At 38.2% G+C, this 17,815-nt stretch overlaps 1 protein-coding gene across 1 annotated transcript in view; it reads left to right on the forward strand.

Annotated features, from left to right (window-relative positions):
• The window catches only part of LOC122792978 (arf-GAP with GTPase, ANK repeat and PH domain-containing protein 1-like), a 2,685,441-nt gene that overhangs the window by 1,104,543 nt on the left and 1,563,083 nt on the right, over positions 1 to 17,815 (forward strand). Inside the window, exon 9 of the mRNA XM_044060583.1 lies at positions 7,945 to 8,103. Coding sequence (XP_043916518.1) covers positions 7,945 to 8,103 — 159 coding nt within the window. The remainder of the gene's footprint in view (positions 1 to 7,944; positions 8,104 to 17,815) is intronic.

Here is a 17,815-nt window from a genome sequence, read left to right on the forward strand (position 1 = left end):
TATTCTATAATTAGCTACTTTCCCCTCCAAGATGTGAAGAAAAATGTGCATGCTTTCAGAAAACATTAACTTTTAGCCGTAAGAAAAAGTGTGCTGACTAGCTTTAAATAAGTCTAAATTGTGCACTGTTCTATTAAACATATTAAAGCATTAAGGCTGCTGGGGAGGATACTATCGTTTATACACTTTCTAATATTTCAGACTTTATTTTTTACTGAACTGATTGCCATTGTACCTTTAAATTTTGCTTTTCCCTTTACAAAGAATGTTCAAAGCTCTCAAGATTAATTGCTTGCATCTGCAGACAGCTTGATTCCATTTAAAAGTAACCAGCAATGAGAAAAAAAGCAATTAAAAGCTCTGCAGATGCACAAAGGAGTCACTGTGAATTTCACTCCGAACAGACTGCATAAAATTCCCCTGGCCAACTGCCTTCAACTACAGACTTCATATCTACCACTGAGAACATTTATTAATAGAAAAAAACAACACGCTAATATCTTTGCAGATGCAAGAAACTTAGCAGTTTTATGCTCCTCATCATTTTGTCTTATTTATCAAATATAACAAAAAACCCTTGTTTATAGCTTAAGCCAAGGACATTAATCAAAAACTCCACCGTTTTGAAAAGAAGGAGAAATTGTTATCTTAACTATAAATATAATCAGTACCCTTTTACACACCCCACCCCTCACTCCAGGATCACAGCGTTATATTGACTTAAACTTGCTTCATAGCTTTTTAGGTAATCACAAGGCTAATGATGCTAGGAGGTCTTTTTAAGCCTAACCATGCTTACCAATGGTGAGAATCAAACACTGTACCTTGTGTTTCTAACCTAAGTTTTTTTTTTATTTTGTTATATTCTAAACTCTATATTCTTACAACTAAAAAAATGTATTTTATTTACTTTAATATCTTTAACATATAAAAACGTCACTGAAAAGAGCCTCCCAGGTGAGCACACACACACACACACACACACACACACACACACACACACACACACACACTTAAAATTCCTTTCACTGTACCCTATACAAAACTGCTGTACAATATAATATTCATAGGTAGGTACTAGGCTATCTGCCCGAAGGCATTTATAAGCCTAACGGAATGTGTTGGCTTTCGACGCCCCCTTAGATTAGTTCCCTGTGCCTCTGTCCAACAGAGCCATTGAAGTGATCCCTGGGGTAAACTTTCTGTTTCACATCCACTCGTCAAGGTTTCTCATGAAGAGGGTTAGCGAGGAGCTCTGCGTAATGTAGATTGCAATCTTGTTCCAGAGCATGGGAAGTCTCTGGGACAGGAATCTATCCCTCCAGCACATCCTATTTATTGTTGTGGTGAGGTTTAGATCCCTGGAGCATGTGGCTTGAGGGGATATGGTTTTCTTTAGGTGGAGCATGTCCATCCATTCTGGGTTGGACATGGCCTTGTATGTCAGGCAGAGATCACTTCTGAGTAGGCGGTATGCAACTGAGTACAGCTGGAGTTTCTTCATTCGAGCTGCACAGGACATCTGCTTGAGGCCAGTGATCCTCTAGGCGAGGTACTTCTGTGGTCTTTCCAGTTGTTGCAGGTGTCTTGTAAGGTACACCCAAATGGGGCATTGTACTCTATGATGGGTCTGATGAGTGATGCATAGAGGGGCCCAATGACCTCTTTCGATCTGGATGCAAACCCTTTTGTGATTAGGTGGGCCACATAGAAGGATTTTTTAACCACTTTGGCAATGTGATTATCAAAGGAGAGGTTACTATCTACTTGGGTCCCCATATACCTTATTACGTCTTCCGTATGTAGGGGGCTACCCACCTGTGTGGTAGTTTGTGGGTACTTTGTTTTTTCCAAACGGGATGACTATGCACTTTTTGGCATTTAGCTTGAGGCCATGACTTTGACACCAGGTATCTGTCTCAGTGATACCCTTTTGGAGGATCTCTGTGTCAGCCAGGGAGTCAGTTATAGCCCCTAGTTTGCAGTCGTCTGCGAACTTGGTCAGACATAGTCCTCCTGTGCTTGCCTGTACCTCTGAGAAGTATATGCCGAACAGGAGGGGTCCTAGGACTGAGACCTGAGGAATGCCACTTGTAACCGGTTTAGAGTCAGATCTAGCTCTCGCAACTGTTACCATGTGGGTTCTGTCTGTGAGCCAGTTGGCAACCCATCTCGTGACGTATGGGTTTATGTTCAGGCTGGTGAGCCTGTCTATAATACCTGAGTGGGGAATGGTGTCGAAGGCCTTTGCGAGGTCTAGGTAGGCTGTGTGGACCACCTTTCCCTCATCTATAGCCTTGGTAACTATTTCAAAGAAGTCCACCAGGTTAGGAGGCATGATCTGCCCTTAACAAAGCCGAACTGGGTAGGGTCCAGTGTTTGGATGTTCCTAATGTCACTGTTAATGTGATCCATGATGATGCGCTCCATAGCGTTGCAGACCAAGCTAGTCCGGCATATAGGGCGATAGTTCCCAGAGTCCGTTGTGGCTCCACCTTTGTGGACCGGAGTAACCATTGCTGTGCGCCAGTCTGTAGGCACATAGCCTGTGGAGAGGCTGAGTGTAAACAGTGTGTTTAGGTGAGGGGTTAGTTCAACTTTGAGCTCATGTAGGATGCAACCTGGGACACTGTCCGCTCCCACTGATGCTGTGTTTTTGGCTTTGGGGAGGGCTGTTTTAACTTGAGTGTCTGTGATTTCAGGGGCACTACATTCTTCTGATGTAGTTATGGGCCCTTTTGGGGGTGAAGTTTGCACTGAACCTGTCTGCCAGGATGTTGGCTGTATCTGTCAGTTCAGTGTATTTTGTGCCATTCTGCACTAACTCTGAGCCGATCTGAGAATTGCCACTTAGATTCTTGACATAGTTAAATAATGCGTTGTGGTTATCTTTGGAGTCCATGGCAATTTTTCTTTCAAAGCTAGCCTTGGATGATTTTATGAGGGAACATAGTTTCTTGCTGATACTGATCAGGGATGTCTTCCCTTTTTGGGATTTTACTCTTTTTCTGTACTAGTTTCCTCCTTCTATTGTGTAGCTTGTTTATAGCAGGGGTCCACCAGACTGGTTTCCTTTTCTTGGAGAAGTGAGTCTTGGTTTTGTTTGGGATAGGATGATCCATGCATTCTTGTAGGGCCTGTAGAGTGCTGTAGTAAAGGATTTTGCAGCTTGGACAGCGTTATCCTTTAGCATGGGGACTTTGAAACTTCCCACCTCAGTCTTAAGTAATGTGAAGTTTGCTTTTGAAAAGTTTTTCACTGTGTTTTCTTTGACCGGGGGTGGTGGTGGAATGTGGATATCCAGAGTGATTAGTTTATGGTCAGATCTAATCAGCAAGGGGTAGACCTCCGGTGTGGAACACCGGTCGCCCATGTTGGTGATGACCAGGTCCAGTATGTTGTCACCTCTGGTGGGGGTGTTGACCAGTTGATCCAGGGCGTTTGAGTTTATAAATTCTAGGAAATGTTGGGCAAGGGAGTTTGTACTTGAGTAGTTCTCCCAGTTAGTGTTTGGGTAATTGAAATCACCCAATATCAGGGTGTTTGGTAGGACCTTTGTGTTTCCCAGTGTTTCCAGGAATGCGGAGTGGGTGTCCTGGGACATGGTGGGTGATCTGTAGCAAGCTATAATTTGAATAGCAGTTTTGCCCGTTGTTAGTTGCATGTGGATGTTCTCTGAAGCATTGTGCTGTGCAACTAACCTGGAGATGTGGGTATCTTTGATGAATATGGATACTCCCCTACCTTTTTTATTTTGGTTCGGGTTTTGTGGCCGAAATGTATAGTATGAGTTGTAGCCTGGTAGTGCTGGGGTGCTCTCAGGAGCCTTAAACCAGGTTTCTGTTACTAGACATACATCGATTTTCTCCATACTGAGGAGTGCCTTGTTTTTTTTCTACTTGTGCTATTTACAGTGGTGGGTTTGTCTTTTGAGCCTTGCCTAAGAAAGGCACTGTGGGGTGGCAAGAGCCTTGGCCAGTATTCGAATGTCTAAGGGTGACAGGTGCAAGCCGTTTCTAGCGAAGCAGCGTGGCTTGTCGAGCATGTCATCCCAGGCTGACAGACAATGGATCCCCTTTTTATGACACCAGAAGCTTAGCCAATTGCGGAAATTGATAATTTTTTTCTCTATACCATAGTATCATTCTTGGTGAGGGCAGGATGTTACTCAGGGTCAGGGTCATACCGGCCCGGGCTACGTGATCAGAGAGCTCCTCCATGTCTCTTTTCATGTAGTCCAGGGAGGTACGGCTCAGGTCATTCACACCAACATGGACAACGACAGAGTCATATTTGTACTTGTTCTGGAGTGACCTGAGTGCTTATGTTATTTGGCGGATCCTGGCACCCGACAGGCAGCTAACAGTAACCTTCTCCTTGTTTAGCCTAGTGAGTGGGACGTCAGTGTGCCTGACTATAGAATCATTTATTACAGTGTCTTGGGTATGTTATTTTGCTTTAAGGGCTGTGATTGCATGGCACACTGGTTTTGTGAAGTATGTGTTTCATGGTTTGTGTTGGGGGGTGGAGGTTGCTTGAATGTCTGCTTTCGAGGTCTCTGTTGCTTTTGCAGATTTTTATTTAGAGCTTCTGAGTATGTTTTCATGTATTTATGTGTATTTTTTGCCGGTGCTGGTTTCATAGGTCTATGTGAAACTGGTGGTGTGATGCCAGTAATTCCCTTCTCCTCTTGACTGCCTGGTCCAGTCTTGGGTTGAGAGAGCTTAGCCTCCAGTTTGGCTGTATAATCGCATCTCTCGCATGTATTAATGTTTGGTGGAAGGAGGAGAGGGTTGTCTGTGTACATCAGGCAATTGTAACATTGCCTCGAAATGCCTAGATTCACCAGTTGGACCAGACAGTACACCTGAAACTGCCCTTTGGACATGCCTGGATAGGTACAATGAACTGTTTTACTGATTGGTTGGTAAGGTCGAATAGAGAGCCTTGTCCTTCTCTACAGTGTAGGGGGGTCTAGTGCTAAGGTTTATTAGTGCTTGCTATGAGTTTTGAGCAAGTGCCGGGATGAGAAGTGAATGGTTTGAGTACTTACGTTGAAAGTTTGACTAGTTCCAAGGGAAAATTTGAAGAGTAGACTTTGTGGACCCCGGAATAGTTATACCCAAGCTAACCAGCGCTGCCCGGTGCGCAAATGCGGGTTTTATAGCAAGGAAATGAAAGAGATAGAAATTAGCCCAAAATAGCCAGTAAACTACTAATTTCTCGGCTGACACCACTCCTCCAGGGATAGATAGGCTGCTCAAAGCTCCCTCTCTCACAGTGAACAGAGAAACTTCCTTCTATCCAAGTAAGGTATGGGCAAACACAGAAACTTGTAACACAGCCCTGAATTCAGCACTTAACCTGAAAAGTGGACTATGCTAGCTTAGAAAGGAGGGAAAACAAGTATTTTTTTTTTTGTTTGTTTGTTTTTTTTCAGAAAATAAAGTAGATACAATCAAACAAACACTTTAAATGCACAGAAATGGCCATCACAGTTGACTGTGTAGCCTACAACAGTTAAACAGGTAATTTAAACACAAAAATGACTTTGTTGAAGTGCAGACAGTAAAATAAGTACAAAATGTAGCTAAAACAAGCTTTTTAAATCACAGAAACTCTAGAAAATCGGTGTTTTAGGTGGAATTAGCTTAAAGCAGCAAGAAAATGCAGAAAAATTATACTTAATCACTCCAAAGTCTCTCTTTTGTCTCTCTGCTGCTGTAGAACTCTGCAGGGCACCAGGCAGGAGCTTGCTGAGCTGTATACTAGCGCAAAAACCTCGCAAATCTGGGTTTTATAGCAGGGAAATGAGAGAGAGAGAAATTAGCCCAAAATGGCCAATAAACTACTAATTTCTGAATTTAATTTAGTTTATATATCAGGAGCTGTTTATACAAATGCTAGTAAGACCAGAAGTTGTTTTTTTTACAGGTACTTTTTCCCCTTTAGTGTCCTCCTAAACATTAATGACAAGGGTATATGTTTTACAGTCCACCCACAAGTTTAACAAAGTCATCAAAACTCCAGTCGTTCTCATCCACATTTTCTTGCAAAGCTGTGTTTCACAAATATGATTGATGCTTTGTAGTCTTCCATTCATTCACTAATTTCTGTGTTGCTGCGATTTTTCCTGATCTGCAGGCAGCATCTTGAATCTTGACATTCCCTGATTTTTAGGATTCATTGTTTTCTCTTCTGCCTTAGTGTTCAGTGAATATTCATTTTCCACAAGCACTTTGCTGTCTCCAATTTTTCATGCTTTTTCTTTCTGCCACAGTTTCGTCAGGATCAAATCTTTCTGCTAGTAAGATTGCATCTTTACTAATGTATACGTCTTGGCTGCTTTCTCATTGCCAGGTTTGGATTATACACTTAATGTGCCCTTTCAAATAAGTAATCTTTATGTAGAGCACCAATCCAGTTGGATGTTTGTGTTTTCATAAAATTAATACATTCTGCTCCTCCCAGTTTCTCTGGTACAACAGAAAATCTTCGGTTTTCTCTTTGAGTTCTGTCTTCTAAATGTACTATTTTTATAACAACTCTTCTTGAAAAGTCTTTGTCAGATGCTGATTTTTACAGTTTATCAGTTCACCTGATTAGCTAGTTAAAGCTTCTTCTTTTTTCTCAAGCATTTTGTTGTTTGACTTGATACATTTCTTCAACATTTCATTTATTTTAATCACCATTAAGTAGATATTATTTACTTTTTCCTTTACATTACTGGAAGCCATCTCTTATACCAAAGCTGGAGCTTGAACTGCTTTTTGCTGAGCAGGTGCAAGATTCTTCCCAGCCAGTTTTTCTCTTCACCTTTTCTAGTTGATTTTCTTTCAGATTCACTTTTTTTTCTTTCTTTTTTTTGCATCCAGGTAGTGAACTTACTAGCCAGTAACTGAATTTTATCCAGAATAAAAATTTTACTGCCTCCCTTTTCTCAGTTTCACACCGAGAGAGTTGAAATTATACTGTTGATCAATATGCACCCATCTTGGAAGTCCACTGCTTGGATAATTTTATTTTGTTAATTAATTGCATTTTATATTCTGCTGAGTGGTCTGGTACAGGTGTTTGTTCTTGTTACTGAACAGAGTTACCCTTACTTTATGATATCCTTTTGATAGAAAAGTGAGTACATTTCATATTTAGTTGTGCCTGATTCACTCTGAAGCATTAGGTATTGCATTCATTGCAGCAATTTTGGTATTTTACCTTTGCTTATCTTGGTAAGTGCGCTGGCTTGTGTAATCTTTGCAGTCATGACCCAGGCTATAGATGCAGAAGCAAGCAAATATAAACCAGCAGTGATATAACAACAGTAAGATGATGCAAATTGTGCAGGTTTATCCAGCTGTATACATAAGAGATGTTGCATTGTCGACAACATTGTATAAAGCATGAACATGTAGTAAAAGATTGTCGTGTAGCACTTGATTTCATGATAACCATGAGGAGCTTATTTTTAACTATCACATTGATTTAAAAGAATGACAAAATAGTACACTTTTCTTTAGGAAAGCACAAGTGTTTTTTTTTTTTTTTTTTTGTTAGGATGATACCACATATAATTTTAGCATACCAGATCTGTTTAAATCATTTGCTAGATAAACCAGTAAATGCTGGATGTTTCTTAAATGTAGCTTTTTGTTGGAGGGTTTAAAAGCATTATCTGAGGCTAAGAACAGTGTATATCATGAATACAACTGTTATGTTGTGTTAATAATGTCATTGTAATGCAGCCAAACCTGAGCAGTGTACACTGCTTGTATATGTAGGAATTTACGTTTACACTGCTTGTATATGTAGAAATTTACGTTTGTTTCACATACACTTTACACTAGTATTTTAGCTCTCATATTTGCAGCAGTTTCAAGATTGTGTTGATAATGCTGTAAGAAACTGCAACTATATTTATATGCGTGCCAATATTATTTGTTGCAGACGAGTAATGGTGGGGGCAGTTTAAGTGACTATTCTTCATCAGTCCCATCTACTCCTAGTACCAGTCAAAAGGAGCTACGAATCGATGTACCTGCTGCTGCTGTAAATACACCAACGCCAGTTCGCAAACAGTCCAAACGACGCTCTAACCTCTTCACTGTGAGTATAAACTGGGAGTAGCATAAATAGAGTGGAGTGAGGCACATTAACCACTTTGTCTTTAGAAAGAATGTTTCACCTTGTTTTACAAGTGGTGAACATAAACGTTAAGAATGAGTAAAAATAACAGTGTATATTAACCATAGTGCACCAGAAGAAGTACTCTTTGCACTTTATAATTAATGTAGCAAATATGAACCCAACGAATATAATTAACATCATAGTGTGTGCATCAGTTTCATGTTTTTTTTTTTTTCTCTGACTTTGGACCCTGACTTCCTCTGTATCTTGTGGTGTGGTACTTCAGATGTAGCTGTTCCCTGTATGGGTCTCATCCTTTTTGACAGGAAGGGCCTTACTGCTTCCTTGGCCATGAACACAAGGGACAGATGCAGAGCAGTCAGAGCTGTGATACTGTGGCCACCTTGGATTTTCTCAAAAGTCTTTGGCCACTGTTTGCAGTGAGACATAGCCTAGGAGCATCCATGACTTCTCCTGTAGTTGGTGACACTACCCAGTGATACCCACTTGTCTTTTTTAGCCCCTGTTTTAAGCTCTGGACTCAGGCAGGGCAATAAAAAATGGCATGCTGATAACAGTGCATCACCCCTTCCCTCCTTCTTAAAGGAGGGCAAGTAGATAAGGTTTCCTCATTACACACACACACGCACACCAGGTATCAGCTGAGCTGGTAGTCAAACCCTGGTCACCTGTGTTACTTATAGTTAGGGCTTTATCTCGCTGTGCAGGCATAACCTGGCACAGAAACCACATTTTTTCAGTAAGTGCAGTGGGTTGTACTTGTATTTTTTTAACTTAACTAATATTCTTGTTTTCAGTCATGTATTTTCTTCTGCAGAATAGACTACTCCTTCTAAAAGGCTCAAAATGCTGTATGTGATCTCTGACTGTCATTATATTTTGTGAAATGTTGTACCACCCACTGGACATTTTCTGTGATAATATGCATTCGTATAAGTACTGGATGTAATATGCAACATTTATGTGAGATGTATCAACTAGATGACTTGCTACTTGGACAATGATGTCTTTTTGTGCTTCAGAGGTCCACAGTTAACAAGTTGTAGAGATAAAGAAGTCTTGCTGTGCTTAAGACAGTACTGTTAAATGTTCAGAAGTCACTAGCAGCTACAAAGCAACATGAAATTAATGGATGTAACTTTTTTTAGACAAGTTTGACACAGATTGTTAACAGTTTTATTTGTGTAAAGCAATAAAAGCTGTGCTGCAGAGAAGTCTGGTAGAGAAATTTGTATCATCTAATGTATTTTAACTCTAGCTTTACTCTTGCTGCATTAACCTAGCTGTTGATAACTTATACTTTATTGTTTGCCTAATTCTGTTGGTTTGCTAAAAAATTAAAGAAAATACAAATCATAGTACATGTCAGCATTCACTTGTAAGAGCTCTCAAAAATTTTAATTATTTTCACAAGAAAGTAATATTTTACAAAGGAGAGGATCCAGTACTTCCCACAGACTTTTCATTGGCATGTAGGTTTTTTATAATAAGGTGGACATATCATAAATTGAAGGAAGGTAGATAACTCATAGGGTGGTATTTGGGTAGTCCATGACAACGATGAGTGAAATTTTGGTTGTGTAAGCAGTGGAGAGGCAATGAAAGATGTGTGCTTTCAGGGCCTGCATAGCTGTCAACAAACTAGGGATGTATCTCACCAAAAGCAAGAGCAAATACAGAAATAATCAGGCACAGTCAGGGACATTTTTAATATAGCAGTACGTTTAACTTAAGACATTGACAGAATAAGAAAATGTGAATGAATATTAATTTTCTGAAGTAAAGAAGTCTATAACTTAAATTATTGTCATCATTTATTAAGTGTAATTTACCACCTTTTCTCCAAAAGTCATTAGTTTTAGGTGAGATTAAGAGAGAGAGAGCTAAAATTTGAGTCAGTGTCGAGGACATCCCTGAAAATCAGGAACATTTGAGAGATATGCCTGCCTTTCAATAAAACAAGAAAATTCTTAACCATTTTCACTTACTTAGTACTAGTTTCAGTTCATGTAAGTTGCCTGTTGTGAAAGCATTTTGGTTTCTTTTTGTTTTTTTTATTATTTTTTTTTAACTTTAAAGACTGACAATTACTGTACTTTTTTTTTTCTTTAAAACCCAATCAAAGTTAAAACTAATGCAGTGAAACTGTAACCCACCTTCCACTTCTCTGTATTTCCCTTATCTATCTTTTGCAAAAAAATCTCATTTTCTGTCTAATTGTAATTTCTGGTACTTTGATCAGCATTCCCATCTAATCTACATTCTTTTCCATCTCCTTCCGGCAGGCTTATGTGTGCACCAAAATTGTCTTTTCTGTTTCTAGTATGACTTTTATAATCACGTTGGTGTTTCCCTGTGTGTGTGTCTGTGAGAGACTCCCCTTGAACCTGCATTCTAGAAACTGGTTTTAAAACTCTAACCTCTTAACAAATTTACAGATGGCAGTCTTCCTTTGAGTTTAATGGTTGCCATTTCAAAGCTGGAGCCTTTATAAGATGTGTTTCACCAGAGTGTGTGTTATATGTAGTGTTCACCATACTGATCAGTGCTGCAGTAGCATTAGCTGTATAGGTTATATCCTGCAGCTGGCTAGCTTCTAAAACTTTAGGGCACCTTCTTTGTGCCCCAACTGCTTGGCAGCTTGAGCTGAACTGACCAAAAGACAACTGAGTACCAAGTCTTTCAGAGTTCTACTGCTGCTGAAGGGTATGCTTCTCTGAGGCTTTCAAGGATCAGCAGTTGACTTGGGCTGTTTTTTTGCTGGGCAGATGAGTTCTCTTTGGGGGGACAAACCTCATTTCAATATTTTTGTTTATTATTAATACTTTCCTCTTCAGGAAGGGTATTTAAAAGCTAGAAGTTTGTGTTTTAATGGACTGTCACTGGACTGCACTGCACTTTTAAATGGGAGCACTGTTTTTCCTGTCAGTTTAAAAGTTATTTAAAGTAAGTGAAAAGCATTCCTCTGCAGATACATTGTGTTTATTTTATTTTGTGGGGCTGGCATAGTGTTTTAAAGTGCTTTTCACTGCACTTATCTGTGAAACAAGTGGCTCTTAAAGATGTTTAGTTTTTACCAACATTTGCTGCTTGTTTTCCCTGGGAAAGAAGCACCATTTTTGTCTTGACAATGGAGCAATCTGTAAGTTCCATGGTCAGTCCTTTTTCTTCCAACCACTAAAAGAAAACGTTAAGCAAACCGCTTTCACCATCACAACAGGCTGCCAGTTTGCTTCATCTGCAAGTGGGTGATGCTGCTATGGCTATTAGTTGTACCTAAGCCTACTTATCTTTTACTCTGGATCCCTCTGATGTAGCACCTACAGCCACTATGGACCAGGGATTATCCTGTGCTGCTGTTGGGTTCCCTCAGTGGGGAAAGGGAGAAGCACTATTATCGGTCCTGGGAGAGGAAACAGGAAAGGCTTCCCTGTTTTGTCAGAATGTTGTGCCCATCCCTTGGGAAGTTGCTGTTGCCATTAGTAACACTGTTGGTCCCATTTTTCCTGTAAAAAAAAAACAAAAACTGAAAATGTATCTAACTCCTTCTCAGATTTCCTTTGTCATGAATGTTTTATTGGGTCTGGCTCGAGGTTTAATTGTGGCTATTAATTCTGCTTATAAAATAACCACCAGTAAAATAAAGAAGGTTACCTCCTTTCCTGAAGAAATTGAAGATTATGAATATAGGCAGGAGGTTGAAGGGACAGATACAGGGGGTCTCTTTCTCTGGCGCTATTTCTAGAATGTGCTAGTGTTTTCAGTGTACAAAGACTGCAGTTTCTCTGTCCCTTAGAAAATACTATGAGCTGTTATAGAAGGAATTTCCAGAATGTGCACTTATTCCTCCAGTTCTGTCAGCTTTGAAGGATGTGTGTGTGTATGTGTGTGTGTTACTGCTTGCGATTTCCAGACAGTCAACCAGCTGCACTTAGAAAGGCAGAGGGGATGTATAAAGTTTTTCAGTGTTTTACATTTTTATATACTCTTTTCAAGCCTGATCTAGCAGATGTAGCTTTAGTTAATCTGTCTGCCGCTAAGCACTTAGTTCCAATCCTACTCTTTCTAATAAGGATGAGAAGGTTATTGGTAAGTATATGGGAAAAAAGTATATTCTTCTGCAACTTTGATTTTCAAAATTTCGACTTGACAGGCTCACATATTAAGGTTTGTTCTGATTAATTGTGAAAGTACAAGGAATGTTTTGTCTGCAGTTTCTTTTTGTGAGGAAAATTTTGCTTTAAATAATTTAATTTCTTCTGTTCTTCAAGTCACTACTCATTGTGTACACTATGTATATGACTCCGTTGATACTTCCTTCAGGGCTATGGCCACTGGTACTGTTTTGAGAAGGCTTGCTTGGTTGTGCTCTCAGGACATCCCAGATGGTGTTAAAAATGAGATTTAAATTCTGCTTTGGATAGGTATTTAGTTTTTGGCCCCTCTGCTACAGAGGTGATCAAAAAGTGTGATGAAAGGGGTAAGCTGATACAGGGAATCTCTAAAATGTTTCAGCCCTCCTTTTCCAGGTTTTCTAATGAATTCTCTGACTCCTCATTCAGTTTTGGTAAGAAACAAAATAAACATTCTCAACAAAGTACAGGTAAATGGGGGGGGGGTCTTCATCCTTTAGAACAGAATTTCTTGTTTCCTCCTGTCCTTCATCACATGCTGTCCCAGGGAGTGATAGAACCAGTTCCTCTTTGTTTTATTCATGGATGTATTTAGTGCCAAAGAAAGAAGGAGCTTGGAGAGTAGTTCTGGATATTTCATTCTTAAACTTGTTTGTGATAGTGTCCAAATTCAAAATGATGTTCACTTCACAACCTGTTACCTCTTCTTCCTTATTCAAGTTTCCTTGTAACATTATATTTAGAGATCCTTATCATCACATTCCAAACATCAGTCTTTTCTTAAAGTTCATAACAAACCACTTATAAATAAGAGGTAAACAGAGTAAATCAAAATTTGCCTTGCGCATCAAACTTTTTAATGAACGCTTTCATCACGAAATTACTTCTTCAGAAAAACAATTCCATTCACTAAATCCCAACCTTTATAAAAACACTTTCCAATTGAAAATCTTCATTTAACAATCAAATGAAATTTAAAACTACATTCATAAACTACAAAATACAAAAAACTTCATTTTATGACACTTATCACCCACAATATTTAAAACATTACACTCATCACGACAATATTTAAAACGGCAAATTAATACAGTATAATATTAATAAAATAGTAATACCGTTAAACTTATGTTTTATGAACTTTTAATCTTTTTTCTTGAAGTAAACATTTTATATTTATACTTTAATTTAGCCCCAGGAACTTGTCTGCATTAAGTCTAACTTGCCATTCTGTTTCGACCTTTTCTAATTTATTCTTATAAAAACCCTCCTGTCTTATCTAAAGGGACATGTAATACCGAAAATAATTTTTTGTAGGTCTCACAAGTAGTAGTATGTTTAAACAAAGTATTATTTATATCTTTAACCTTAATGGCATACACATGTTCTGTGATTCTATTTTCTATGCTGCGGGTAGTCATGCCTTTGTAAAATGCTTGATACCCTGAACACATTCCAATATGTACTACTCCTGTAGATTTGCAAGTGTATGTGTCAGAAATTTGTACTGTAAAATCTAAGTGTTCTAAAGTAATATAGGGGCTGATGTATATGAACCTACAAATCTTGCAAGTACCACAGATATGCATCCCCTTACTTTTGTTTCTCAAAGGAAATTCTATTTTAGTGTTGTCTCTTTGTAATAGATTTTTGAAACAGATGTTTCTTTTATAAACAAATTTTGGTTCATTTCCTATAGCTCTGAAAACATCCGAATTACCCTCTGACACTTTCTAATTTATTGTAATGATTTCTCTAATAGCTGTGCAGTTCACAGACATAGCTAACATGAATTCTGGCTCTTACTTTCAGTGTCTCTATTGATGTTAATCTGTTTTTTATAAATGGAAGTAATGTTGGTGTATTTAAAGATTATAGATTTAAAAGAAAAGACTTTTTTGTTACTAACTTCTGCTACTTTCCCTCATTTATTCTCAATTGTACCATCTTTCTGTAAATATGGATACGTTTAATATTATTGTATTAGTTTGTTGTTTTAAACATTGTGGGTGATAAATGTAATAAAATGAAGTTTTTTGTATTTTGTGTTTTATGAATGTAGCTTTAAATTTCATTTGATAATTGTTAAATGAAGATTTTCTGTTGGAGATGGAGTGTTTTAATAAAGGTTGGGATTTAGTGAATGGAATTGATTTTCTGAAGAAGTCATTTCATGACAAAAGCATTCATTAAAAAGTTTGACGTTCAAGGCAAGTTTTGATTTACTTCGCTTACCTCTCATTTATAAGTGGTTTGTTTGTTTTGAGCTATTTTACCTCTAGTGGCCCAGTCTTGTTTTTTTAATTCTTTTCTTAAGGTTCTGTGTGTCTGTATCATATTATCAGTTCTCTGCCTTACTCTTTGGACTGTCCACTGCACCAAGAGTTTTCACAAAGTATCTATCTCCAGCTACAGCTTATTGCAGACTACAGGGTATCCACATTTTCCATATTTAGATGACTTGCTTATCTTTACAAATTTTTTTCAAGGTGTCAGGAATCTCTTTGTTCAGAGATCTCCTCACATACACATTGGCATTCCAAAAGAACATTCAGAAGTCTTTCTAGACTCCTCCTCACAAGACTGTGTTTTTGGGGATGACTTCCAAGATGGCAACACATTGAGTAACAGCTTAATTATAGCTCTCCAAGTATGAAAATGGAAACTCAGCAGAGAAGGCCAGTAGACTTGTGTTTCTGGGTTAATTTCAGTAACTGACTAGTAAGTGTACTGCCTGGATGCCAGGAAAAAAGAAATACAGAGGACTCGGAAAAAAAATCAGCTACAAAAAGTAAGGAAGAAACATTGACTGGGGAATGTTTTGCAGGTGATCAGCAAAAAGCAATGCATCATCCGGATATGAATTCTAGTAACCTACAGGAAGATGAAAGACAACAGCACATAGACCTGTTTAAAATAAACAAAACACTGATGGAGTATATCAACACAAACAGCAAAAGGGTGGAAAATGGAGTAAGCTTTAAACAGATATTCAGATGAGGTGATAAAGCTGAAAAAATCAGATGAAATGAAGAAAAGGCTGACTGAATATGACACTGCTCAGGAAGAGATGTTTCAAAAAATAATATAATTAGGGGACAGAGCATGTAGGGAAAACCTGAGATTTTCAGCTATACCAGAGAAGCTGAAAGGAACAGACTGCATTAATTTTATGAAAGTGCAAATAGGCAACTGAACTGGTATTCCACACCAGGAGTTTAGTTAAAAGGGCACATCGTGTATATGTTCCAAACCTGGCTGTGAGAAAGTAGCCTAGAACTTTAATATTAAAGATGTAATTCTACCAACAGAAGGAGGTGATTTTGACAAAACTGTGGCAAAAGGACAAAGTACTAAAAGTCCGAGACAGCAGAGTGTTTCTGGAGAATGTTTACTCATTTTACACCAGTCAGAATAGAAGCAAATTTATTCCACTGTTTAGTGAATGTTGAGATGCAAGCATGAGATTCAAACTGCTGTACCCAGCTGTCTTCAAAGTATTCTTCCCTGGAGGGACAAAATTATTTTTGAAGAAGTACATACTGAGGAAGAAATACAAATGTTTGTCCAACAAAAGTGAGCTGTGAAACAAAAAGAGATTCTGCTTCTTGTTCTTCTGGTAAAAAAGACCACAGAGATTATACCTGTGAAACCTTTTCCAATGTTTCATTGGAAATGTTAGCTTGAGGGAAAGGTGCAAGAGAGTTTACTAGAGGAATCAAGAGTACACTGGAACTGAAGCAGAGACAGGATTTGGGAGATGTAGATGAACGGTAATAAAACCAGTAACGTATGTGGGATTGCAGTACAGTAATTATATGTGTGAAATAAGACAGAACAAGAAAATCTGGAAATATTGGACTTTTTCAGAATTTGTTGGACTTGTGGGGGACTCTAAAGCGTATGCTCTACTTCATATCTTTAATGTTCAAAAAATGCTTTGGAAGCGGAAGAGGATGGGGAAAGTTAACTGTAAGTAATGATAATTTTTTTTCTTACTAGCCGTATTTTTGTGGTGTATGGTTTTCTTTGTATGTTATAAAGTAATGTTTTCTCAGTTATTTTTAAGTGTAGTGAGGATTGTAAACAGGGGCTGCTGGTTTTTTTTTTCTTTTTTCTCTCTTCTTTCTCTTTTCTTTTTCAGTTTTAAGAAATGTAGGCAATGCAATGAAAAAAAGCCTGGTTAAAAGAGCATGACTGGATTAAGGACCTTAGATTGATTTAGTAACAAGTTTTAAGACCAAGTAAATGAAAAAGAATATTGAATGTTATGAGGCTTTTTTCTAGCAAATACATGTATGCTCAGTAGCAGTTCTGCAGCTGATCTTCGTGTTTCCATGGAAACAGTCTGATAAAGGGAAATTGGCTACCTGGTTTTCATATCTCCATGGAGATAGTCTGATAAAGAGAAACTGGTTGCAGGCTGGTGGGGAGTGATTGGCTGAAGAAAAAAATGAGAAGTGAAATTGGCTAGGATACAATGTTCTCAGAAAGTATTCAGAGGTTTTCCAACTGCTAGAGCTATAAATAAAAGACAAACCCAATTAGCACTTAGTAGAAGCACGGGCTGTACCATGCATCTTAGCATGTTTAACCTTTCTTTTAGGTTAACTCAAGTCTGTGAGTGTTGCTGTCATTTTGGACCTTTGTTCCTATTAAGAGGGTAAAACTTCAATATTTGAAGACATGCATAGTTTTGTGTGTTAGTATTAAGTTAATAGGTTTTAGGGAGGTATTGAGGGTGTTTTTTTATATGTATAGAGCTTTCAGTAAAACAAAATGTTGTGTAAGATGTGTCTTAGGCTGAAATGGATAGGATAAGAAACAACTGTATAAAAATTCAACCTGTCAAGCAGTGTATGCATGTAACTCAAAAGTTGGAAGCAGACATTTAACAAAAAGGTGTTATACATAAAAGTGGCAATAATAACTTTTTAAAGCATGATGCTTTCTGTAATGTCTTTAGATGTCAGTGGTCTCACAGGTAAATACAAAAAAAGAGTAGTGAACTATATAAAAAATGTAGAGTGCAAAGAGCTATGTTACAGGAGACACACTTAAAAAGAAGTGAACATGTGGATTTAATAAAGAAAGGTTTTCAGGATGGTTATTCAGCAGAATACTTGGGACAAAGGAAAAGAGGAGTACTTACATTAATTTCAAGAGGAGCTCCAGTAGTAATAGAAGAGGAGAGATAAGCTGATTCTTCCAATAGAACAGGGCTACACAGTTAAGGCTCCTGTACATAGCACAAGCAGAAAACTATAATTCAAAGTGGAAGGGGATGATGTTGAAACAGGGAAGAGCTCAAGAAACAAGGAGAGACTTGGATTTTGAATGCAGGCCTTTAAGGAGAATAACAATAATCATACAGAATATTATATCCATAAAGTAGCAGAAAGTATTCTAAGAACTAAGCCAACACAGGAATGGAGAAAGAAGATTCTTGTGATAGGGATGACTGCAATTAGAGATATAGACAATAGGCAAGAGGGGGCTTGAATTTATTGGAGAAAACTGGCAAAGGAACCAAGGTA

Source organism: Protopterus annectens, chromosome 2.part0, assembly GCF_019279795.1.
Source record: "Protopterus annectens isolate FY-2018-M chromosome 2.part0, PAN1.0, whole genome shotgun sequence".
Taxonomy (NCBI): Eukaryota; Metazoa; Chordata; order Ceratodontiformes; family Protopteridae; genus Protopterus; species Protopterus annectens.